This window comes from Electrona antarctica (assembly GCF_951216825.1).
Source record: "Electrona antarctica genome assembly, chromosome: 5".
NCBI lineage: Eukaryota > Metazoa > Chordata > Actinopteri > Myctophiformes > Myctophidae > Electrona > Electrona antarctica.
Window position 1 is genome coordinate 37,717,195 of NC_136810.1, and position 27,022 is coordinate 37,744,216.

Here is a 27,022-nt window from a genome sequence, read left to right on the forward strand (position 1 = left end):
TTAGAATGTTAGACTTGCTGGCTGTATAATAATAATAATAATAATAATAATAACTAGAAAAAGTGCCCTTCTGGGCACAGGTCTCCACCAGGAGGATAGGACTGTGTGAGATGTTTGGCAAAATGTTTAGGAGTAATATAAACATGTTTGCCTTTGATGGCAATTGGATGACTTGAGGCATTTTGTTCCAAAAATGTGTTTTGCAAAAATCAACCTGTTGGTGGCGCTATAACAGGCCAATGTGAAAAGGGTGGGATATATTCCTCAGCCTAGTAAGAAAATGTGTGAAAGATTTCACGTAAATTGCATGCTGCGTTCATGATTTGAGGCTTTTGTTCAAAACGGGGCAATCTTGCAAACTGTGAAAGCCAATTATAGCCAATTAGGATGGAATATGAAATATCGGACAGATCCGACTTGAGCACATGACCATAGAGATACTGTGTAACGATTTGTGAGATTTTTGGACAGAATCTGGAGGAGTAATATCAAAAAATGTGTTTTACAAAAGTCGGCCTCCTGGTGGCGCTATAACAGGCCGTTCTGGAAAATGCGGGGCAGAGGTTCATCGTTGGCATCCAGGGAGTGTGTGTGCAAAGTTTGGCATCGACCAGGTTAACGGTGCCGGAGATTAGCTGGTAACAGACGGACGGAAGGAAGGACGGACGGACACACACACACACACGGACGGACGGACACACACACCCACACACGGACGGAGTGCAAAACATACACACACACGGACGGACGGACACACACACACACACACGGACGGAGTGCAAAACATACTCTCTCCCCATGCCTTCGGCCTGGTGGAGACAATAATAATAATAATAATAATAATAATAATAATAATAATAATAATAATAATAATAATAATAATAATAATAAAGGGGGACAGATGCACAACGGAGACATCGCTTGTTATACCTGGCAGTTCTTGTTTTTTTGTAGGAGCACAGTTTATGCTACAGTGACTGTCACTTCAGCCACACTGAGGCCAACGTGACCCTGAGTTTTGACCTGAGCTCCCTGGGTTCTGTTGGCTCACTGATGAACGGCCCCAGCTTCACCTCCAAGGGCACCAAGTACTTCCACCACTTTAACATCAGCCTGTGTGGAGGAGAGGTACGCACGCACGCACGCACGCACGCACGCACGCACGCACGCACGCACGCACGCACGCACGCACGCACGCACGCACGCACGCACGCACGCACGCACGCACGCACTCACACAAACACACACACACACACACACACACACACACACACACACACACTCAACCACTTCCTTTTTGAGGGGCGCTAGCCCCACACAAGCACAGCAAACACACAAGCACAGCTTTGTGTGTTTGTGTGTATGAGCACGGAATGTGTTTATAGCACGGATTATTTGATTGGCTGAGCACGGATGATGTATGATGATGTATGATAAGAGCGCCCCTCACTTAACACAAGAGTGATTTTTGTTATATTATAGCAGGATAATGATTATGATCAACACTTTATTTAGGTTTTAACAGATACAAATAAAAAAAATATCATCCAAAAAGAAAATCAGAGCAAGAAAATGCACACAAAGAAAAAACACAAACCTTCGCCTATAATGACATACCCAAAATAGGGACAGGCGTTTAAAGCAAATTATTTTCTTTTAATCCCTTTTATTATTTGTCCATGTCTACATTTCACCTCGCTGTGTTTGTGTGTCAGGGCCGTATGGCAGTGTGTACGGACAACGTCACGGACCTGTCCGTCACCGATGGACAGACGAAGGGAGAAGGAGCCAACACGGTGAAGACATTCATCTGTCAATCAACCATAATCCCAGCTAACGGGAGGGGCTTCCACACGGCGCTGGCCTCACAGTCCATCAGCCTGGCGGACAGATTCCTGGGTTAGTATACTGGCCTCACAGTCCATCAGCCTGGCGGACAGATTCCTTGGTTAGTATACTGGCCTCACAGTCCATCAGCCTGGCGGACAGATTCCTGGGTTAGTATACTGGCCTCACAGTCCATCAGCCTGGCGGACAGATTCCTTGGTTAGTATACTGGCCTCACAGTCCATCAGCCTGGCGGACAGATTCCTTGGTTAGTATACTGGCCTCACAGTCTATGCATACGAACCCAGAAATCTGTCCGCTAGGGACAGACTTCTGGGTTCGTATGCATGGGAACATAACATACATCAGTAGTTCTCAAACCTTTTCATATCAAGGACCCCTAAATTGACACTTATTAGCCCACAGACCCCCATTTTAAAAGATATGCCAGGGGCCCCCATAAGAGACTATTTTTACGGCTCTAGCAATGATTCTCAACCATTTTAATTTCAAGGACCCTCAGTTTGACATGCATTAGGCTATGGACCCCCATTCAATGGCATTTCTATCTCTGGAACCCTAATCTATACAGTAAAATCAATGTTAATGGTTCTGTGATGTCTCGGTCTAGGGGAACCGAGACAACATAAAGTGTGGAAAACCGCCCTTCCCAGCTCCCAAGAAAACCGCCGTCCAAACAGTTTACTTTTCGATGTTTTCTTTTTATTTGTTCTCTCAGGCAACGGGTACAAAATCTCCAAGAGCGGAGGACTGAACATCAAAACAAAACTAGAAAGAAAAAGTGAATGCTTGCCTCAATGAATTCAAAACCAAAATACAATCACTAACCTCCCTGTCAGAAAACAATATATAAACGGAAAACAAAAGATCAGCCCCCCTCCCTTATCTTTAGCTGAGAGCCCTCGTCTAGCGGAGCAGAACTTGGCAGGAGGCCGTGTTCAAGTCGATCTGTTATCTGTTAGCTACATACTGGATCAAGTGCGGCAATGTTGTATTTGACTACATATCTTTTCAGAGCTTCACATGCACAAATGGCTACTGCTAACAACGGAGCGGACGGGTTGGGAGTCAGGAAGGCACGGGTTCGCTGTCACCGGCTCTCTGACAGCCTTTTAAACTTGGCGTCGTCCTCTGTGCACCAATCCGGCGAGGCTGCGTCTGTTCCTGGAACTCCCCCTGTTACAATCACCCACTCACACCACGACACACACGCACGCGAGCCTGCACACACAGGCGCGCGCGCGCACACACATGCAGACTACACATATACACAGGAGAAACACTGCCCGACTTCCCCTGCATAACCTTTAATATCATCACAGGTTCCATTTGTACACTCTCAGAGTTAGAGACCCATAAGGGTCCATTTGGTTCATAACTATCATTTAGTTGGGACCCCCTGGAACTCCCTCAGGGGTCCAGGGACCCCTGAGGGAGACACTTTGAGAACCAGTGCCATACATAACATAGGTTGAACATTGGGATCGACAGCTCAAGCTGATCTTTTAATCCGGTATCAATAAGTTAAAGGTATCTTCAGTGATTTCACTTAATTCAAATATCACTTTTCTTTTTTCTTTTTTGTGATAATCCTCCTTACTATAGAGTGTGCTTACCATATAAGGAGTTCCTCCCTGTCCCCAGTTCACCCCTGGAGGCAAAATAGCTTAGGTTTCGTGTTTGGTGGGGGGCCCATCCTTCATCCAATCAGGATAGAGAGGGGCCTTCCTCCAATCATGATCGAGCAGAGGCGGGCCTTGTGCGTGCTGTTGGCCTGTTGCGCGTCCCGCCACTGTAGAGCATGTGCACATCTTGTGGGTGGACCGGGTTTTTTTCCAAATCACCCAAATCACTGAATGCTCCTTTAACCCATTCTGGGCGGGAACCCCTTTTGGTGTTTTAAGGCATTATGTTATACTTTTAGCTATTGAAATATAGCAGATCTATAAGCAGTCAGGCCTTTAAGTAAGACCTGAGGCCAATTATTTTATTACATTTTTTATCGTTGCAATTTCCTCTCTGTTGTGAGAGAAATAAAATCATTTTTAGGTTTGTTGCTCTGGCCAAGTATAATGGCCAAGTATAATGTTACATTATACATGTACGGGATTTGAGTTGGTGCTTTTCTCTCAGACACAGAACAAAGAAAACAACACGTTTAGTACATGATTTTCAGTTACTATAATACATAGTTACTATCTACAATATAATGTCTTTAACAGGAGCAACAGTTGAGAGCACACTGGATGCAATCAGGGCGAGACCAGAATTGTTCCCAGAGACTATCAAGAAAGTCCCCGATATCAACTTCTACTACCGGTACTGCTGCCATCTTGCATGTTCACATTTAATAACATTATACTGTATGTTGACATGAAAATACGTACAGAATATTTGAGCTTGTTGTTCACATTTGCTGTTTATGTGCCGTTCAGTTCCTTGGAGCCGACCTCCTCGTGCGAGTCGGGCCGAAGCACAGTGGTGACGCTTCGTTGCAATCCAGAGAAGAGCATGAAAGGAGAGATTACAGTGCCAAGGTATTTCATGTTGTATGACTGTTTGTGTGCTATCTTTATACATATTAATAGCTAGGTTTGCATCTATCGTTGTTTTTGCAAAGTATGCTGTAACAAATAAGAAATTCAGTTCAGTCAGACAACTCACGAATAGATTTAACCAATATTCAATATAGAATGAGAATACAAGTGTGCATATGATATTTGACTTGGCGTTCGGCTTTGCTGCATTTTCTCCCTGCTCGGCGCAATTAAACACCATCATAAAACATTAAGAGCAGGGAGATAGATATACAATAAAACCCCCATGGGGAGCATAAATAACAGAGCCCACCGGTGGTGCTGGGGTGGTGGTGGGAGCAAACATCACATAACAACCAGGAACCATATGCAGAGGAAGGCAGGAAGAGCATACAGTCTAGAGAGCTTAAGTAGCCCACCCAATTGGTCAGCTGACTGCCACATCAGCGAATGACGTGTGGGACTTGCACACACTTATACACCCACATAGAAATTCAGCATGTTAACCCCTTGAGTGTAGTATGCACCTTTGAGCACCGCATGAACTCCCTCGAGTATGTCTGACTGAACTAACTCCGCAGGCTACGTTTCATTTGTCAGATTTCATCAGATTGCCTCAATTTTCCAACAAGTCTGTTTTCACACTGATAAAGCGCATTCCTCCACTGTCATTCACTGATATTGTTTATTATATTTAGACAGTCTATTTGAATTTGCCCAGTTGATGGTAATGTCTCCAATTTGCATGTTAAATTCTTACAGCATTTGGAAGGTACGCTAAGAACGAACTTGACAGCTACAAGGGAATATATTAATGGAGTTGTCTGCCAACTGGTTGGATTTAAACAATCATTTTTCAATCTGCCAATCTGTGTTTGGCCATTGTAGTCAGTGCCCCGCGGGAACATGCGACGGCTGCACCTTTCACTTCCTGTGGGAGAGCTCTGGGGCGTGTCCTACATGCACTGAGATGGACTATCACAGGATAGAGGGGGCCTGCAACGGAAGACTCCAGGTGTGTGTGTGTGTGTGTGTGTGTGTGTGTGTGTGTGTGTGTGTGTGTGTGTGTGTGTGTGTGTGTGTGCGTAAGTGTGTGTTTGCCATTGTGTGCTTGTTTCTGTCTCAATGTGTCTTTAATTTAGAAAAACAAATCCGTTCTCATTATGTGTGCGTTCGCCCGTACTCCGCAGGAAATGCTGTATGTGTGGAATGAACCAAAGCGCTGCATGGGAGGAGTGCCCTTGCCCGAAAAGAAGGTGTTGCCGTGCGAGAGCATAGAGTTCTGGGTGCGCCTGGGCGCAGGGATAGCAGCTTTCACAGCAGTACTGCTCGTCTCCCTCACCTGCTACTTCTGGAAGAAGAACAAGAGGTCTGCACGTTTTATTTGTAACGCACTTACACTGCCACGCGCTACCGAGGGAGACTGCTACTCCCTCCTGCTTGCCTCTTTGATTCCTTACTTACAGCCTTCCTCTCCTTTCCAATTCCCCTTCACAGAAGTTCCAATTTCAGTCATCTTGACGCATAATCATAATTGAGCCGTTCTCCCTCTTTATATTGATTCCTTGGGTTTATTGTTCCTGCAGGTTGCAGTATAAGTATTCCAGGCTGGTGATGACCGCCAACAAGGAGTGCGAGATGCCGGGAGCCGACAGCTGTGCCGTGATGGAGGGGGAGGAGAACGAGGGAGACATGGAGGACGAGGTGGTGTACCACAAGCCTTCGCTGCTGGGAAAACTCAAAGCCATTGCGTCCAAGGTGAGTGTCCACCACGGTCCCTCCTTGTACATTTTATAGGGCTGGGACTTTAACTGATTAATTGAGGTGAATTAATTACAGAAACAATAACGTGATTAAATCGTGCATAGTTTTTGCACCACAGAACCTTTCTTTTTTTTAAAGATATTTTTTGGGCTTTTTCTGCCTTTATTGATAGGTTGAAAGTAGTCTGACAGGAAATGGGGAGAGAGATGAGCGGATGACACGCAGCAAAGGCCGGCAGCCTAGGTGCCCAGACAGTTGAGCTAACCATCCGGGCCCCACAGAACCTTTCTTACTGGAATTGTGTCTGAATAATCCTGTAAGGCAGGGGTTCCCAAACTTTTTTGGACCAGGTACCCCTTTTGGGGTAGACATTTTTCCAGGTACCCCCTCATCTGAAGCGGCCGCAGAAACCTTTCAAGTGTCCTGAGTCTTTTTGTTGTTTCTGCAGCATGCGTCCTGCTGTTACTGTTTGGGGTCACGACAGGTTGACTGATGTTGTAGTTTTAGTAATCATGTCAGCTATTGGCCCAAAGCAAACATGGGAGAAACACAATGAACAACACAAAAAAATACGTTTATTGCGCAACTTGGCAGAAATGACCACGTAGATAAACATCATTTTAATGTTTTTTAATTTTTAATTTTTTTGGAATTATTTCGGGTACCCCCTGGCTATGCGTCGTGTACCCCTAGGGGTCCGCGGACCCCACTTTGGGATACCGCTGCCGTAAGGGATGGGCTGCAAAAGGCAGTCAGACACGTAAATAAAATCATTAATTCATTCATTCATTCATTCATACTGGACACATTTCAGATTTAAAAAAACTCATTGATTCACTCATATACCAAAATCTCTTTTAATTTCGATTACTTAATTCCAATGCTTCAAATTAATTAGATTATTTTTTTTAATCGAGTCCCAGTCCTAAAATTTTACGCTAGAATAAGTCGCTCAGCAGTTTGATTGATTGATTGAATAGTTTTTTAGACATAAATGCAAAACTGCCTCCCCCTGGCCAGCCGGGGCGCCTGATGGAGGGGAAAGGGAACCCAGCAAGCACGGTCAGGACCTGGACAAATTCATGACGTCTCTATTGGGGCCAAATCAAGTCAAACCAAGACTAGTCAGATCTGGCCCAGAATATCACCTGATTTCAATGAACAAAAAATCTGCCCACTAATACAGACGTCCCTGGATGAATCAGAGAGAGTGCAATAGAGGGCCAGGCCATATCATCTTAAATCATATAGCCCAGAATAAGCTATATTATTTCAACTGGTGAAGACGTCCTGGAAATGACGTAAAGATCATCCCCATATGGGCTGTGATCTGGCCTGGTCCTGAACGTAAAGATCATCATGGGGATGATCTTTACGGCCAGATCACAGCCCAGGCTGTGATCTGGCCTAGTCCTGAATGTCACCGGAGTCACCGGAGGACGTCATAACGTCATCATGACGTCATTTGGCTTGCTGGGAACCGGTTGGAATAACGTGTTCCTTCCACGGCGCGCTACGTCCAACCGGGGAAACTCCCACCTGTCAGGTGAAAAAAGAAATCGGCTTGAACTCCTCATGCATTGAAGGAAGCATGAGGTCAGTCCGTTGCTCTCCCCAGGTTGGCAGAGGGAGTGTAGAGCCCAGCATTACATTAGATAATAATTGACACTGGGTGAAAAAATGGGTTACAAAATCGTGGCATAAAAATGTAAGAAACATTTTCTTTTACATAAATGTAAAAACAGCAGCAGAGTACAGTCAAACACTTATTCCAAAAGGAATAGCAATGTCCTTGCGGTCTTGTTTCCATTTAGGCCCTATGCAATCAATTCATACTAGACATGACATGAATAATAACAACAAAATCAATATCATTACAGGAAAAAAATCCAAATCCTCTCGGACTGGGATAATCTAGTATTATGACCTGGAGCTTTGATGTTAGGACTTTGGTACTCTGATGGTGAACTAATGCTTAGTTCTTGAACTTTGTTCCGTGGTTGTACTGGGGTGCGGATGTTTATCCGACATACCAAAAGTCTGACAAGCATGTGCAAATCACCCGTTGCTCCCGACATGCATGTCCGCGACATGCGTTGCGTCTGCGACATGTGCTGCGTCCGCAACATGCGTTGCGCCCACCACATGTGTTGCGTCCGCAACATGCGTTGCGCCCACCACATGTGTTGCGTCCGTGTGTGGTTAGGCCAGGGTTAGGTTAGTGTTTGGGTAGGGTGTCGGACTGCACCCGGTTGTACTACTTGTGATTGTTGTGAATTGCTCTGGATAAGAGCCTCATTGAAATGGCTAGTACAATGTGAAATAATTATTGTTGTTTTTCTTTCTTAGGGAAATGGAGAGAAATACGAACATGTGCAGCTGAACTCTTCTCATCCAAAAGCATTAGTGTGGAGTTAAGAGAGTGAACCAGGAAGTGAGTCAGAGGGCGCGGGCAAAAACGGAGCCCTAAAAGAGACTTGTCACTGTAAAAAGCCCCCCCCCCCCTCCCACCCCCCAAATAAAATGCCTCCTTTATGAGCTTTGGAACCTGTATATTACACACTTGTGTGTGTGTGTTTGTGTGTGCGCACACGCGCGTGTGCATATGCGTGTGTGTTTGGTTTAGAAACACATGGACACCACGCACCTGCTGTGACCGGGTTCGGAGAAGTCGCGCCCGTCTGGTGGCCTTAGAAGCTTGGTACACGAGAGCAGTCCATCTCAACGTGTTGGTGGAGTGTGACATGCTCACTTTGAACTGATGTCAGAGAGAGAGTGCGTTGGAAATGCTCAGGAAAAGAAGAGAACCAATTTCATGTGTTTCCGTTTGTTGCTTTTATTTTTTTTAATTTATTTGTCACTGTAATGTTGTCCGATGATATTTCCAGATGGATAACTGTTGCATTTTGCCATAGCCATTGTCAAAATTCATATGTTGAAATATGTGGCCATCTGTAGTATCTCTAATGTCCCTTCCTAGATGAAAACGGATACGCAAACATCACCTGGTCATACTGTACATGACAGCCAGTATATCTTCACTTGTTCATTTACTGGTGTGTGTGGCTGCTGGCAGTCGCGTTGACAGGAGTGCTTGCAGCCCAGTCATGAATGAAGATGTCAAACTATGCTGATCGTCTTGTTGACTTTCTCTGTCCATGAACAACGGATGAATAAATTGTATTTGTCTACAGGGAGACTGTCTTATTTACTAATTTTTCTTCTTTGAAGACATGTGGGGGTCCTTTCTGCCTCTTTTTAGAAAGACATCATTTGACACTAGACTCAATGTTCTCGAACATCTAGCGCAGGGGTGCCCACACTTTTTTGACTTGAGAGCTACTTTCAAAATGACCAGCTCAACAAGATCTACCCACCGAAAAGAAATGTACCTGAGGGGGCTTTGGAATAGCAGAGCTGGCGTTACATACAAGACAAATGCACTTGGAATGGGAAATAGAGGGGGATAAATGGAATATGTCAAGTTTTTTGTATTTACTGGTAGTTTGTACCAGTAAATGCTACCAACGTTTTTGTGCACAGCAACACTCGTTGTGGGTTTGAGCTTTTAATGTCAATAAAAAAAAATACATTTAAATTAAATATTCTTGAGGGGCATGTCATATGTGATCTACCTACCCAGCCTTTGTTATCTACTGGTAGATCACGATCTACCTTTTGGGCACCCCTGATCTAACGTATCAGAATCTGAGGCGACGGGCAATTCTGCAAATAGACCCCATGGCCAGTTGTTTGGGATCAATATAAGTACGAAAATGAGCCTATGTTATTTATTTAGTAGTAATTTTAGTTTATGTCACACATTTTCTCTGTTTTCCTTCTTTGATAAACTGTACAGTTTATTTCTTCCTTTCTCTCACTCTTATCTCTACCTGTCTGACACACACACACACACACACACACACACACACACACACACACACACACACACACACACACACATAGAGATAAGGTTTGTGTCATCGAATTACACAGTTACAATTACAAGTTAAAATCCTGCTCTTTATATCGGCAGAAACAAAGTCATAAAAGTGCAAAAGTGAAAGAGCTTTATCAACGTGGAATTAAATGTGAGCTGCAGGCATGCACGTGCACACATGGACAGCAGAGGGGTCTTGAGACCCTGCCCTTTTGCCCATCTGTAAAATAACTGCCCTCTCCATCCAGTCTCTACACCATGAATGCAGCATTTACTATGGTGAAAGAAATGCAAATGCTCCCTTTTTCCATGCCATACCAGAACACAGCATTCAGGAGAATTTCCTTTTTTTTTTTTAAATTCTCCTGAACTTGACCGCAGCATTATGCATTGAAAGGATTTATCCATCATGTTGTGTACATCACAGTACCTAAAGAGTGCTGGGTCGTGACCCCAAAATAGCTTATCTACTACCTTGTAGATCCGCTATGTTCAAAATGCCTCTCTAACATTCTCTGCACGTCCCTGGTGAGCTGATAATGGACTAAAAGCAGGATGATGGCAGAACATTGTAAATGTATTTCTAACCTACATTTCACTCAGAACTTGTCCGTGTGATGTTCACTGCAGGGGGAGGAAGGGAAGAGACAGAATAATACAGGGAAGCATGCGTATTACTGTAAGGTGTTGTACTTTAATTCATCGATCCATTAGCATCTAACAATGTCTAAGGAGTGGTGCTACAGTGGGAACAGCTGGGCATAGTAACCGGGTAACCATATGGTTCACATGTCGCTCGTACTTCACGAGCGTCATGGCGAAACTTCAGCCTGTTTTCTTTTTGGGACTGCTGAAGACATGATTCACTTTTGGTTCTCCGAGGTCAAAGTCACTCAAGTGCAATGCAAAGACTTAATAAATTAGCAAATTTCAGATGCTGGTATGCAGGCAGTGTTTACACCCCGAGATGCTTTAAAAATGATCTTCACTTGACCATTTATATTATTTTCATTATTTAGTTGTTGGCAGATGCAAAATTATTGTAATTTAGATAGATACTATCTAATGCTACATTATTAATGTAGCATCATGGTTTATTAACACTCCAATTCCTTGACCACTTGCCCTGTCTGGGTGACAGTTCAAGTCAATCTGGTTGACTAAGTTTCTGTACAACTTTGCATTTATTTTTGTATGTTTTTTCCCTCTCAGTATGTCCACTCTACAGACATTGATGCTGACATAAAGAAATATGTAACCAATCAACAAATACATTTGCATGGATTTCCTTGAAACTGCAGGAACACACCCAAAATAATGTCAGGACAGGATCATCAGTGGTTCCCACAAACCAAATTAACACTAATTAGCCCGCGGACCCCCATTTGAAGAGATATGCCAGGGACCCCCATAAGAGAAGATTTTTACAGCTCTAGCAGTGATTCTCATGACATGCATTAGTCTACGGCCCCCCATTTAATGGCATTTCTTTCTCTGGGACCCCCAATTTATATTGTACAATGAATGTTAATTTAACTCTAGTGTATAAATGGAACAAAGTGTCTAGTGTACAAATGGAACCAAATGGACCCGTTAGGGAGGGTCCATTTGGTTCCTTTTGTACACACAGAGTTACAGACCCATAAGGGTCCATTTGGTTCCAAACTATCATTTAGCTGGGGAACCCCTGGAACTCCCTCATGGACCCCTTGGGGTCCCCGGACCCCACTTTGGGAACCACTGATCTAGACCACATTAACATTTGATTCAAAATGGCATGTGACACATTTTGGCGAGGTTTTCAATGTAATGACCCTAGTCTACCACCAGAGGAGGCCGTTGGTCTGGTTATCCAACAGTGGCCTAACCACTACCCTAACCCTGAAATTGGTTACAATTTAAAGGAAGGTGATACTTAACCTAATCCCAGTTACTGGACATGTCTGCTTGGACAAAAACAATTATAGCAACAAGGAACACACACATCAGCAATGACCCAGAGATATTGATCCATCCCAGTGTAGTGTTGATTTTGACAGAACATTTTGATTTTAGTTTTAGTCATAGTCTGTTGAAGAGTTTACATTTAGTTTTAGTCACATTTTAATCACCTGGAATGTCTTAGTGTTAGTCTAGTTTTAGTCGACTAAATATCATAAGATTTTTGTCGACTAAATCTAAATCTATTTTGGCGGGCCTTGATGCCGTCGTAATGACTGATTTTACATTTGCTGAAAATAGACAACGCGTCACGCTGCGGCGCATTTTCAGCTTGTATCATCTACTTTCAGCAAAGTGTAAAATGACTTATACTGGATCTCTTGTCCTATAGTCCCTTCCTAACATTTTAGTCTAGTTTTTATTTGTTGACGAAATTGTCAATATGTTTAGTCTTAGTTTTAGTCATCATAGCTTAGTTTTCATTTAGTTTCCATTTAGTTTTCGTCAGTGAAAAAGGTAGTCGACGAACATTTTTTGTCATAGTATTAGTTGACGAAATCAACACTTATAAGAAAAAGAACAATAAGGATAATTATCTGCCTGCTGACAGCAGCCGTGTTTTTAATAATTAAAAGGTAAAAGATATAATTTTCCTGAACAGACGAGACAATTTAAATGAACAAAATCCTTTCCAGATGTAAATGTTTTCCAAGGCTGCATGTGTGCATACATGGAGCTTGTGATAATAATGAGTTGGCACAGAGTATAGGATTCATTATTGTATTATTCACCCCAGCTCATTACCAGGTTTTAGGGGATTCTCATGCAGCTGCTCTGAGCCACTGCCTTACATGTTATCTTTGACCAGTACAGAACAAAGAATTATCTTTATTCAATTTATGAGGTTTAATATCCTATAATATCCTTTGAACATTGGAAGGGTTAAATGATTTGGGGGTCAAGGTCATTTGTCATAATCATTGGTCATTGGTCATTATTACAATTATTTACAGTAGACATATAATGAATTGCATTTAGTCAACAAATAGGAAGTCACATGGATATATTTAGTCACCTTTTACCTTGGGTGACCTTGGAAAGGTCACATGCACTCACGGTCACCACATTTAAAAAAATAAAAAGAGGGCATGCTTTGTTGTGCCTGCAGCCTGATTCTCTATACTGTACTTATCCTAGCTATTACCAAACCTACTGCCTAGCCCTAGGCTGCCTAGCCTGTCTAGGGTCTATTACCAAACCTACTGCTTAGCCCTATAGGCTACCTAGCCTGTCTAGGGTCTATTACCAAACCTACTGCCTAGCCTTAGGCTACCTAGCCTGTCTAGGGTCTATTACCAAACCTACTGCCTAGCCTTAGGCCACCTAGCCTGTCTAGGGTCTATTACCAAACCTACTGCCTAGCCCTAGGCTACCTAGCCTATTGTCTATTACCAAACCTACTACCTATATTGAGAATGCATTGGGCGTTTAAGTTAAATAACTCAAATCATTTCAAAGTAAAAAGTTCCAGCATGTGTCTCCACAGTAAGCTGAATTATAATGGAGTTTCTAGGTGAAAGTGCTTTTTTGACGTGCCAATATCTGCCATTGAGCCCCATTGTGATAGTGTCTATCTGTGCACGCCACTGTCTGTCAGTCTGTGTGTGTGTGTGTGTGTGTGTGTGTGTGTGTGTGTGTGTGTGTGCGTGCGTGCGTGCGTGCGTGCGTTTGTGTGTGTGTGTGTGTGTGTGAGTGTGTGTGTGTGTGTGTGTGTGTGTGTGTGTGTGTGTGTGTGCGTGCGTGCGTGCGTGTGTGTGTGTGTGTGTGTGTGTGTGTGTCTGGGGCTAATATTGTAGTTTAAGGTACTTCATATAGACTAGAGTGTGTGAACAAGAAGGCACTGGAGCAGTTCAGACGATTTAGGCCCTTGGTTTATTATAACAGGGTGCAAATAAAAGGTGACAACGTTTCGATGTGTAAGTTACATCTTCGTCAGGTCAGGAAACATCTATGGGAAAAATGAATGGGAAATTCTCTTCTGGGGCCCTCGTCGTTCTGAAAGAAGGCTGGGACTGTGACACTCTATCGGTGACTGGCGTCATGGACAACCTCTGTCATGTTCCTCTATAGGTGACTGGCGTCATGGACAACTTCTGTCATGTTCCTGCAGAAACCATCAGCCCTGCTCTGTCTTCATTCACGGATAGGTCAGTGGAAGACGAGGGGAAAGGATCCTCCTGCCTTCTCTGTGTGTCTTTCACCCTGCATGTGCAGTGGTGGCACAGTGGAGTTCATTGTCCCGAGGCAGGGAGCAGATTCCACTAGATGCTTTAATTGGAGTGCCATCACATTGGGGACAGATTAGGCTGAGTGTCACAGACATCTTTCAAGATTTGCCAACACATCCTATGAATTGGGTGTGTGTGTTTGTGTGTGTGTGCGTGCGTGTGAGTGTGCGTGCGTGCGTGTGTGTGTGAGAGAGAGAGACCAAGAGAGTGAGAGAGAGAGAGACATATATGCTGTGAAACATACCATTACCTACTGTACAAATACAGCATTAGTTTGTGGATCTTGCACACAAGAACACACCACACCACACCATCATGGTTTGCTTGTTACTGTTTATTATGATGTCATCATATAGCCTCATTATTGCACGCACCATGTAACACTGCACTATTGCTTTGTGACTGGCCACTTCCACAGTTCAAATAGAGTAGACTGTGGCTTGACTTTACCGCACGCACGCACGCACGCACGCAAGCACGCACGCACGCACGCACGCACGCACGCACGCACGCAGGCACGCACGCACGCACGCACGCACGCACGCACGCACGCACGCACGCACGCACACGGGCGCACACACACGCGGGCGCACACTCACACGGGCGCGCGCACACACACACACACACACACACACACACACACACACACACACACACACACACACACACACACACACACACACACACACACACACACACACACACACACACACGCACACACACACACACACACACACACACACACATAGTCACACACACAAAGATTATGCCTCGTTTCGAAGCCCAGGGCCTAGAGCAGGACAAAACAATGAATTTTATTTTATAGAACTATTAACCAGAGACCATTGTGGAGAACACTGCACTTTGCACTGCAGGTTGAATAAAGGGAAAAGGGAAGAAGTCTGTAGAGGGATTGAGTATAATGCCAATTAAGAGACCTAATAATTTTGGGTGCTTGAGATGCCAAGCTTAACTGCGGTGCAAGTAAATCGAGGCATGCATTTGCAGGAGCTCTCCAGATCCTTTGTCTATACCTTCCCCTCTTATCCTTTTTTCCCATCTCCTCAAGGCCACTCACTCACTGGTGCCTTGGCTTGTGTTGGCAGCGGGCACAGAGAACCGAGCTAACAATCTGTTGGCCTAGTTTAGGTGGTCTTGGCGACGCGACAGCAAAGTTTCACACACAAGAGTAAAATGAGGTGAACAGGAGTGGCAAGGGGTAAGGTTGAGAGAGGTGAGGGGTAGTGAGAAAGAGAGAGCGAGACAGAAAGACAGACAGGTCTCCGGATTAACCAAGAGGAGAACCCGGGTTAAGTGCTCTATTTGTGTCGCCATTCAAAGTTGGTATTGGGAGTGTTGGACCTTACGCATGCACGGCCAAGTCCCTCATGCACTCAGCGCCAATTTAGAACAAGCGGCTCCCATTTTCCCTTTACTCTTGCAGGACACTGATGGCTCGTTGTTTTCAGTGCTGGACTGAATCATTAGAATGAGTTTGCTAAACCGTTTCAGTGCTTGAACAGAGTGACCTCTAGAGTCCCACTCACTGAGCTGAAGCACATGCAGTCGAATGGTCAATTCAACTGGTTCAACTAGTGAACAGAAAAGGGAAATTTCCCTGACAAACTTGGAGCACGACCCTCTCCTTGTGTTAGAATGGGATCTCACGGTCTTCAGACTCGCAGTAAAGGGAACTGAGGCTGTGCATACTTATTCACTGTATTTTTGAGGGCCTCTATACAGGTTTAATGTTTGTTTTTAGGTCAATGTTTGTTTTAAAAACGCCATTGACAATGAAGAGATGTGTTTGTTTAGTCACTAACACAAACAATAAATCCCATTAACAATAAAGAGAATTTAAACCGTTTGTTTTACATCATCATTACTAATCATAGCAACATGAGTTAGACTTGGATTAGATGGATTAGATCAGGGGTTCTCAAGCTGGCGGTCGCGACCCCTCGGGGGTCCCGAAATTATTTTGGGGGGTCCCCAAATAATTTTCAAAAAACTGAATGGCTGAAAAATGGAAATGTAAGGTTTACATAGTACACATAGTGCATGCATACACTTTCCTTAATGATTATATCTGGTTTCAGTAACTATTTATGACGTATTTTTTCAATTATTAAGGATATTGAAAAACGTCTATTTGTATTGGTGGTGGGGAGGGGGGAGGCGGGCGGGGCGGGGCGGGGGTTGCGAGAAATGGCCACATCAACACTTTGAGAACCCCTAGCTGGATTAGATGACCATTGAATAAAGTAACATTTATAGCTGCTCCAAGCTATACCGAATTCCCTCCTCGATGTTGTAAGATCATAAGAGCGCCCCTCACTTCACACGGGTGTGATTTTTGATATTTTCATATTTATGAATGTAATTCACATTATTTTACTGCTATTCATAATTTTCTTGATATTCATATACAGTATATTTTGTTCTGCCATGAATTGCTGACTCACATTCTCGTTGCCACACTCTCATTGCGGCTGTACTTTATTAGGTTGCTGAAGAAGGCCGGACATGGTCCTCAGCCCCTAACTCTGGCCTACAGAGGACTCCTCGAAAGCATCCTCATCAGCGCTATCACGGTGTGGTTTGAAAACACTACCCAAGCTGAGAGGATTGAAATCGCTGCAACGAGTGTGGAGAGAATTATTGGATCAAATCTCCCTGCCATGGACACAATGTACACACACACCTGCTCACTCTCTGTTCATGTGGAGGGACTCAGGACACAACCTGAGACACCACCGGCCAGAGAGTATCTCAGGACACAACCTGAGACACCACCGGCCAGAGAGTATCTCAGGACACAACCTGAGACACCACCGGCCAGAGAGTATCTCAGGATACAACCTGAGACACCACCGGACAGAGAGTATCTCAGGATACAACCTGAGACACCACCGGCCAGAGAGTATCTCAGGACACAACCTGAGACACCACCGGACAGAGAGTATCTCAGGACACAACCTGAGACACCACCGGCCAGAGAGTATCTCAGGATACAACCTGAGACACCACCGGACAGAGAGTATCTCAGGATACAACCTGAGACACCACCGGCCAGAGAGTATCTCAGGACACAACCTGAGACACCACCGGCCAGAGAGTATCTCAGGACACAACCTGAGACACCACCGGACAGAGAGTATCTCAGGACACAACCTGAGACACCACCGGCCAGAGAGTATCTCAGGATACAACCTGAGACACCACCGGACAGAGAGTATCTCAGGACACAACCTGAGACACCACCGGCCAGAGAGTATCTCAGGACACAACCTGAGACACCACCGGCCAGAGAGTATCTCAGGACACAACCTGAGACACCACCGGCCAGAGAGTATCTCAGGACACAACCTGAGACACCACCGGACAGAGAGTATCTCAGGACACAACCTGAGACACCACTGGACAGAGAGTATCTCAGGACACAACCTGAGACACCACCGGCCAGAGGGTATCTCAGGACACAACCTGAGACACCACCGGCCAGAGAGTATCTCAGGACACAACCTGAGACACCACCGGCCAGAGGGTATCTCAGGACACAACCTGAGACACCACCGGCCAGAGGGTATCTCAGGACACAACCTGAGACACCACCGGCCAGAGGGTATCTCAGGACACAACCTGAGACACCACCGGCCAGAGAGTATCTCAGGACACAACCTGAGACACCACCGGCCAGAGAGTATCTCAGGACACAACCTGAGACACCACCGGCCAGAGAGTATCTCAGGACACAACCTGAGACACCACCGGCCAGAGGGTATCTCAGGACACAACCTGAGACACCACCGGCCAGAGAGTATCTCAGGACACAACCTGAGACACCACCGGACAGAGAGTATCTCAGGACACAACCTGAGACACCACCGGACAGAGAGTATCTCAGGATACAACCTGAGACACCACCGGCCAGAGAGTATCTCCACCCACACAACACGCTTCTCTAACAGTTTGTTTCCCTGCTACTGTGCGACTAGTAGCCGAGGACATTAGGGACGGTAGTCAATATGAACTGAATCATGAAAGATGAACAGAATTATGCACTGTTTTTAGGCAGATTATGAAGCACTTTACTTATTTATTCTATCATGATAGATGAACTGAATATGCATTGTTTTAGGTAGATTATGAATCAGTTATTTATTTATTCTAGGATTGTATGTTTTTTCTTATACCTGTCCCTTTTTTAATGCTGACCCTGGGAGCCCATTTCCTATGCACTTGTGCAAATGGCAAAATAAAGTCTATTTTATTCTATCTATTCTGTGTTGCTGCTGTGGCAAAGTGATTTCCCTCTGAGATCGGCGTCACTGAACGGACTGGGTGAGAGAGGATCCAGGATCAGATTTCGTTCACTGAGCAAAATAGTCAACAGTCCATTTATATAGCGTAGGAATACACAGTCCCTGAGTCGAAGACCGAATCAAAATGTTCAGCGAACAAGATCATAGTTTCGTTCAGTGAATGATGTCATAAGTTGTTTCGTTCACTGACTCAAGTCATTTGTTTGAAGGGATACAGTCAGTCACAGAGGGGAGATATATATCCATGACGAACAGAGCTCCTTTCTCAAGGAGCTTATTGGAGACAATGTTCATCTTGTGCACGCTGCTAGCAGGCCAATGATTAGTATTTGTTCAGCTAATCAAAAAATGTAAATCAACCTACATATTCAGGAAGTGATTTATTTCATTTTGTTCATCCAAAAGAATAGATATTTTAAACAAATTGTCCGTGAATGACTCCTCAGGGGCAGTGAGTGCCCTTCTTGTCCGATGCCGACATTCGGGCAACAGATGTGGGAGCGGTTGTCTGTAGCAACCTGACATGCGGGGAGTATCTTGTGGGAGCAGGGTCGGCCAATGAAGAGCTAAGCCTCCTGCTAACAAAGCCAGCGAATCTCTGGGATGCTTTAAGCTTCCAGGAGAAGCGGCTGTGACTTCTGGGCCGTGGGAGTTCTTTACATAATCCAACACTCTGCTCTGCTGCAGCATTCTTCCTCTCTCTCCCCTCCTTCTGCACACACACACACACACACACACACACACACACACACACACACACACACACACACACACACACACACACACACACACACACACACACACACACACACACACACACACACACACACACACACACACACACACACACACACACTCTTCCCACAACTCCATGCAACTCAAGCATTTCATTTTCCAATTCATTTCTCGCTCTGTCGTTTGGTGTGTCAATCACCCAGAGTGCTCTTGGGACAGGGACCTGTACCAAGAAGGTGCAGGTTGGTGAAAAGCCCTGGCCACAGCAGGGCACAGACACAAACCAGAACAGGACTGGGGTGCTTCAGAGTGCTGTGGTCATACCAGTCACGCTTCAGAAGGAATGCAATCTTCACGTCTGATGAAACATTCTGATATAACAGTGGTCATACCTCTGTTCTTCTGAACAATTTCAGCTGAATATATGTAGGTTTTAACCAAAACTTGTTAGAGTACAGAAAAAGAAAACTGGCAGAGGGAGTCACAGGCTCATGATGTAAATCATGGCATACTGAACTTGTCCGCACCTCCTCTCTGCTTGTGCTGTGGCTGTCACAAGCACTTCCATTCCATTGCCACTCTCTTTCAGTGTCTCTTTGTGACATCACTTGATCATTTTGTTTGTAATTTTGTGCGTTTTCCTACCATTGCTCCATTCTTTCACAGCCACATTGCATCATTTTCTCCTGTAAGAGGCTTTTCTTTCTGATCGCATACAGAAGGAGAGACGGATTGCGCTTATAGCGGGTTTGATAAGATGTGAGGCATCTTGGCCACGCTGAATACAGCAGCTGATGGTTGTGGACTCTTTGCGTATTCTTTGTGTATGCATGGCTCACTCGCACAAGCCTCTCAGGAATCGCCCATTTGCCAGCTGTTACTCTGTGCCTCCCAATATCAACAGATTTAGCACATGCACGCACATGGCGTGCGTAAACTGTACACCTCGAGTCGCAGAGTCAGTGACTTTGTCTTAAATGCTTAATTCAGATTTTTGGACTTAAAGCTGTAGGAAATACTTGCCATTAATATAGTTGTACAAAAGGTATTAATTGATTCTCTGAGTGCTGTGGTTGGAGTTCTGGTCTGGTTTTGGTGAATATTCAGTAGTTCCGGTCATTTGATGGGGGTCTGGGGGCCACTCATTAAAAATACATGAATCCACAAAACCTTCGTTCAACTTTGACCCCTCTGTCACATGGAACTGTGGTTTTGTGATGCTGCTGGCATAGTACATAGTTCCATGTGACAGAGGGGTCAAAGTTGAACTAAATTTGCACTATATGGTTGAAATAGGTCAAACTGTAGACTGTAGTTTTGTGGATTCATTTATTTTTAATGACCAAAATGACTGGAACTACTGAATGTTCACCAAAACCAGACCAGAACTCCAACCACAGGACTCAATTAATACCTTTGGAATGACTATATTAATGGCAAGTATTTCCTAACAAAGATCCAAAGATCTGAACTAGCCATTCTGTGTGAGATTCTCGTCCTCCATCCCTCTCTTATTTGGCCTAAGGGTTTTCAACACAAGTTTTGAGCTTGTAGTTTTAATACTTAGTTCGACACCGGCACGCGACTAAGTATAAATCAGGCCTAAGAGAGAGGCCTTTTTTTGGACCAAATTTTGTGAATAATGAGTTTAAAGTTGATAAAAATGTTGAAATACCATATTTTCACCTAAAAAACGACATTTACATTATTATTTTTTACTTAGTTTATAGTTGGTGGTCATATCACCTTATATCTCCAGACTTGATATTCTTCGACGAAAATCGTTGGTTGCACCTCCATACTGTATAACTTAGCTGTTAAATGCAATGCACAACATCCGGACCCCGGATCTCCTTATTAGCGTACATATGAACGCACTAATAATGTCTGCGAGAAATCTCCCTCCACTTCTGGTTGATAAACTTTTAGAAGATTTGTTTTTTGGCTTAGGAGAGAGAGAGAGACGCCAGGGGTCCAGGCCTTGATTTGATATACTTCTTTTGCCGGGGAATTTTTCATAATAAAGAGTGTCAAGCAGGTGAGGCAGATTTTACTCTGAAAAGCCCCGCCTTCCATTACCCCCCAAAACGGGGAGGCATAATCTTCCGTTACTATACCCCGCGTTGTCACTAATCTAAAGTCTCTCTAGAAGCGTTTATATTCCAACGAGATGCTAGGTTAAGTCAGAAATGAACACAACATTGCTGTTTTGATCAAAACAATGGAGAGCGCCGTAGATTTAGAGTAAAGAGACACTTTAGTCGGGCCTTAAACAAGGAAGTGAACGGCAGTGCGCATGCGCGAAACAGGTCTAGGATCGCTGAAGAAGGAAAGGTAATTTCTTTTTTAAATACAGCAATCTCGTTTTGATATCATTAGAAAGGACCTGAACTAGAAAAGACGTGTATACACGTCATTAGCATAATTAGTGTTAAAAGAAAGAAGTTGGGTGGAGAATCATCACACACTTTCAGGATTCACTGTAGCTCTGTCCACATTCTCTCACGTAAACAATCAACATAATGTTGTACTACTAACTTGGGCGATGTTGCCTTTGTAGGCTACACATGTCAATTGAGGCCACTTTTACATTTATGTTTAGTGATGTATACACTGCAGATCTCTGGCTCACGTCTAAGTGGAACCTCTATGAGGAGCGCTACCAAACGCACATTAAGGCACATAGCCATACTCAAAACATACTGTATCTATCTATCTATGGGACACAATATACACGGACAAACCACCCTCCTGCTGCTGGTTTTAAAGACAATTCAGTGTGTATTCATCAAAATAGACTGCTAGAAAAGTATGTTGTTTTTTTGTTTTACTTTGCTCAAATTATTTGAGTGAATCCATAATTTGCTAAATAAGACACCACTTTCCTTTGTTTAACGAACAATCACGGTACTAGTCTTGCGACCGGAGATCTCATACCGATACGTCTGGTAGTTGCTAGCACAGTGTTGAGAACGGCCGCTATAACAAACTGCTTTGGAAACCAATTATGTCAGTGTCACAATATGAAGGATCACACTAAGCACTTTGGATTTGTTCCGGAATACAGAACTCTTTCATTGTTTCCAACCAGTTTTAGTAACAAAAGCTTGGATATCGTCGTCAGTCTCTATTGAACGAAGCTTATAGAGACTGACTTGTGGGTCTATTGGTACTGTAATGTCGCTTTGATGCGAAACAAGTGCAATTTGACGTGCTTGTACAATTGCCGGCCTATTATTCTTTCTTGTCATCACAACACAATGGTAGTTTGAGCGTGGGAGTATAGTGAACACACTGGGCCCCCTTTGGCAAACACATGTCTGGATCTATGGCCATTTTCAATAAAGGGATTCCAGGATTTTGAAGTATAAAACCAAATCAAACAATCAATCTGTATCAAAAAGCAAGACATAATCACCCAGAAACAGCCACAATGGGTGTCTTTAGACGGATCTATGACAGGATGCAAAGCACATCTACCACGATGACAGATCAATTCTCCTCCACAGAGAGAAAAATACAACGACGATGTTCTGCCACAGTATTGAGTCAATGATTTCTTTTTGTACACTTTTTGTTTTGTACACTTCGGCATTCTAGCCATTCTAAGCTATCCAACTCATTGTTTCACCCACACTCATTCTAGGGTTATTATAATACTGTCAATGTTGTGCTGTTTAAACCATCAGGATTATCATATATATATTTTTACAAATGTACAGATGCACCGTAGAAATGCATATACGCAATCAGTTATAACAATGAGACCTACAAAAAAAAGTAAGGTGAGAAATCGAATAAAAACATTGTGGTGATATTGCAGGTGAGGTGGGTTCGAAACCCTCCCACACCCCAATACCCCGTCAATAACCATGACCGAAGGTGTGTCTCTATATACACAGCATCATAACAAAGCTATCAAAAAAACAAAAGGCTCCAAAAAATTCCTCCTATAGAAACGTTTTTTTTTTGTTCTTTTGTTTCTCTACTTACAATATTTTCCCTGTATTATGTACATCCATAGAAAATAATTTAATCATAGTTACACACTTTCTACATACCATGAAACGATACAGTTCTAGTCCACGAGGATGGTATTTGTTTCTGTGCACGTGTGCGTGCATGTGTGTGTGTGTGTGTGTGTGTGTGTGTGTGTGTGTGTGTGTGTGTGTGTGTGCACGCGTAGGATTGGGAACGATGGTGGAATGTGGACATCGTTCTCGGACGGACTAACAGTCTTAGACGGTTCATGTTTGGGGAGCGGGGCTAGGGTGTGATCACAGGGACGAGGTGGTTGAGTCGACGATTTCTCTGCCGTTGCACACCGTCGGAACGTAGTGGGCGCTCACAGAAGCTGATAGACATAGAGAAAGAGAGAGGAAGGTGGAAGATAATCAGATAATCATGCCCAGACAGAAATCTCATTATTGTTTAGCTACTTAAGCCATATTCAAACATTTGAAAATATTTTGTGCCGGGGACCCCTATAAAAAGAAGATTGTTACGGTCTGAAATGTTCAAAATGTAAGTCCACGTTAAGTCTCCACGTAAGTCCCCTAACCTCATATCAGTCTTAACTGGCCACGTAAGTCCCCTAACCTCATATCAGTCTTAACCGGCCACGTAAGTCCCCTAACCTCATATCAGTCTTAACCGGCCACGTAAGTCCCCTAACCTCATATCAGTCTTAACCGGCCACGTAAGTCCCCTAACCTCATATCAGTCTTAACCGGCCACGTAAGTCCCCTAACCTCATATCAGTCTTAACCGGCCACGTAAGTCCCCTAACCTCATATCAGTCTTAACTGGCCACGTAAGTTCCCTAACCTCATATCAGTCTTAACTGGCCACGTAAGTCCCCTAACCTCATATCAGTCTTAACCGGCCACGTAAGTCCCCTAACCCTTATCAGTCTTAACCGGCCACGTAAGTCCCCTAACCTCATATCAGTCTTAACTGGCCACGTAAGTCCCCTAACCTCATATCAGTCTTAACCGGCCACGTAAGTGTTTCCTGATCGCAGCCAGTAGGCTCCCAGTATACATGCAGTAGGTCGCTAAGATCATCTTGATAAGTAACCTACTGGTTATTATCGGTTGATAACATTCGAGTCATGTGCCCTGGTCCCCACTCTGAGAACCACTGCTGTGTGTGAGTGAGCAGCGATATGTGACCTACCATGGGATGCATACGTGGTGTTGGCTCCGCTGACACTGAAGCGGTTGGCGTTTAGCCTGAGGCTGGTCACGTTCTTCTGAGGCTGGAACATGATGATGTGGACCTTGGGAGCGAACATGCAGCCCAGCACCACGAAGCCACTGAGACTCACCGAGATGCACATGGTGGTGGTCTGAACCTGGAGGAGGAGAGGGACCAAACGTTTGGGAAGTCAAGTCACGACACTTCAAACTTCAAGCCAGTCACAAGGAACTCTTAAATAAAAGATGAACATTCATTTGTAAAGTAATAAAAGTTTGATACAGAGACACTGATCTAATCCGACCACTATGTCTATTGACCGACTTCAAACTCGGCATGTGGATTGGGTGAGGAGCTGAGGACCTGAGGGCAAAATGCGTCACGTCTAGTGGGAAGTAAGTCGAATCAGCGGATCTCCAACACATTTGGATAAATCAGAAAATCCCCATATGGTGTACGCTGATGTCATGAATATGATGTCATAAATTGGCCTATAGACTTCATATTTGGCTGTGCCTGACCCAGAACTGCATATGTGGGCATAAAAGGGACAGACAGGTACAATGGTTACTCTGACACGGGTACAATGTGTATTGTATAACTGGGTGGGGCATGTATTCCCAATTTCCAATGCATTATTCGTGACTTGCATCATTCCCTTGTAGGCCGGTTCCCGTTCTAGGCAGGTTAAACTCACAGATGCGTTAAAATGTAAACTTCGATCGATGTGAACTATCGATGTTCTTGTTGCCAAGGGTGATACTGATAACAGTACACTATGTAATATGTAACATTCCCATCGCCCCCTTTGGAGTTACAGAATGCTTTATCCATAATGCACGATGAATGAAACCGAATGAGAAATATAGTAGATAACGGATAGATCCAGAATCCACCGATTCTCTCCTGGGACTGTTGAGTGAGAGAATAGCCGTTTATAAACCAGAGATGATCAATATATGATGTGTGGAAAGTGGATCAATAAAATCAGCAGGGACCACAAAAGCCAAACTTTGTTGTGTCTCAAAGGAAGCTTTAACTTGAGTTTGAGTGATTTATGGTGCTATTAAACCATTTGCTGGATAAACACAAAAAGGCCAGTAAGCTAAATGAGATGTTTCCTTCTTGGTTATTGACTGCCAGTGTAGACAGGTGTATGCATGCACACCTTTAAAGTTGTCTTTACTGTATATGGCTTACTATGGGCTTTATCTAAATCTAGATAAGTGTGGAAATAAAGAACATGGCGGGCAATTCATTATAGTAAAGTGAAAACAAATTCCACAATTTTCCAATAATTGTGGAATTGCGTCTTGGACCGATGCATTGTGAGCTTGTAGATTGACTGAAAGTATAAAATAGGACTGTAGTAGTTAAGTCCTCACTGTGGATGTGTGTGTGTGTGTGTGTGTGTGTGTGTGTGTGTGTGTGTGTGTGTGTGTGTGTGTGTGTGTGTGTGTGTGTGTGTGTGTGTGTGTGTGTGTGCGCGCGCGTGCATGCGTGTCTGTAGTGTACACTGTGCAAGCATCTGTATGTGCACTTGAATGGATGAATATATTGTATGTGCACGAATGCCTACATAACATGACTGTGGGGTATATTTATGTATGGTCTTGTTGAACATATTTATAATATGCATTGACCCGAGCAAAACCATTCTCCCTTGTGGATAATAAAGCACATCGAATGATATGTAGGCATGTGTACCAGGTATGCATATCTGTGTGTGTGTGTGTGTGTGTGTGTGTGTGTGTGTGTGTGTGTGTGTGTGTGTGTGTGTGTGTGTGTATTTAAAAGTTTTCTATATAAGTAGGCCTAAGTAAGATTTTGGTGGGTGGGGTGAAAAGTCACCCCTCTTGCTGTTAAAGCTAGACGTATGAGCAATGCAACGCGACAGATCCTGTCTGTATGTCATCACTGCACTGCAGCATACGACTCCTGCTAGCAGGATTACACTTTGACGATACAGCGCAAGCATATCTCTCTCTCTGTGCGTGCGTGCGTGCGTGCGTGCGTGCGTGCGTGCGTGCGTGCGTGCGGTAAATGGGCAATGATGACACAGAGGAGGAAACACACCGCCAGCACCCACAGTGTCCCGAGCGGGAATCGAACACAGGACCTTCTAGCTGTGAGGCGACAGCACTACCAACTGTGCCACCGTGCCCCGAGATTGTGCATTTCATTCACCCATTCATACACCGATGCCGGAGGAAACCATGCAAGGCACCAACCTGCACATCGGGAGCAATTAGGGGTTCAGAGCCTTGCTCAAGGACACTTCAACACTAACTCTGGGGGAGCCCGGGATCGAACTGGGAACCATCTGGTCACTCTACCCCTGAGCCACTGCCGCCCCTGTGTGTGTGTGTGCGTGTGCGTGTGTGTGTGTGTGTGTGTGTGTGTGTGTGTGTGTGTGTGTGTGTGTGTGTGTGTGTGTGTGTGTGT

The 27,022-nt window shown here is 44.3% G+C and overlaps 2 protein-coding genes across 2 annotated transcripts in view; one reads left to right on the plus strand and one right to left on the minus strand.

Annotated features, from left to right (window-relative positions):
* The window catches only part of LOC306923496 (endosome/lysosome-associated apoptosis and autophagy regulator family member 2-like), a 30,498-nt gene extending 21,162 nt beyond the window's left edge, over window positions 1-9,336 (plus strand). The window contains exons 15-22 of the mRNA XM_079501623.1: window positions 955-1,128; window positions 1,716-1,899; window positions 4,071-4,167; window positions 4,284-4,385; window positions 5,274-5,400; window positions 5,576-5,754; window positions 5,972-6,143; window positions 8,499-9,336. Of these exons, the coding sequence (XP_079357749.1) occupies window positions 955-1,128; window positions 1,716-1,899; window positions 4,071-4,167; window positions 4,284-4,385; window positions 5,274-5,400; window positions 5,576-5,754; window positions 5,972-6,143; window positions 8,499-8,567 (1,104 nt within the window). The 3' untranslated portion in view covers window positions 8,568-9,336. The remainder of the gene's footprint in view (window positions 1-954; window positions 1,129-1,715; window positions 1,900-4,070; window positions 4,168-4,283; window positions 4,386-5,273; window positions 5,401-5,575; window positions 5,755-5,971; window positions 6,144-8,498) is intronic.
* Window positions 9,337-22,753: 13,417 nt separating this feature from the next.
* The window catches only part of grm3 (glutamate receptor, metabotropic 3), a 47,861-nt gene continuing 43,592 nt past the window's right edge, over window positions 22,754-27,022 (minus strand). The window contains exons 11-12 of the mRNA XM_079501109.1: window positions 24,557-24,734; window positions 22,754-23,732 (exon numbers count right to left, since the gene is read on the minus strand). Coding sequence (XP_079357235.1) covers window positions 23,656-23,732; window positions 24,557-24,734 — 255 coding nt within the window. The 3' untranslated portion in view covers window positions 22,754-23,655. The remainder of the gene's footprint in view (window positions 23,733-24,556; window positions 24,735-27,022) is intronic.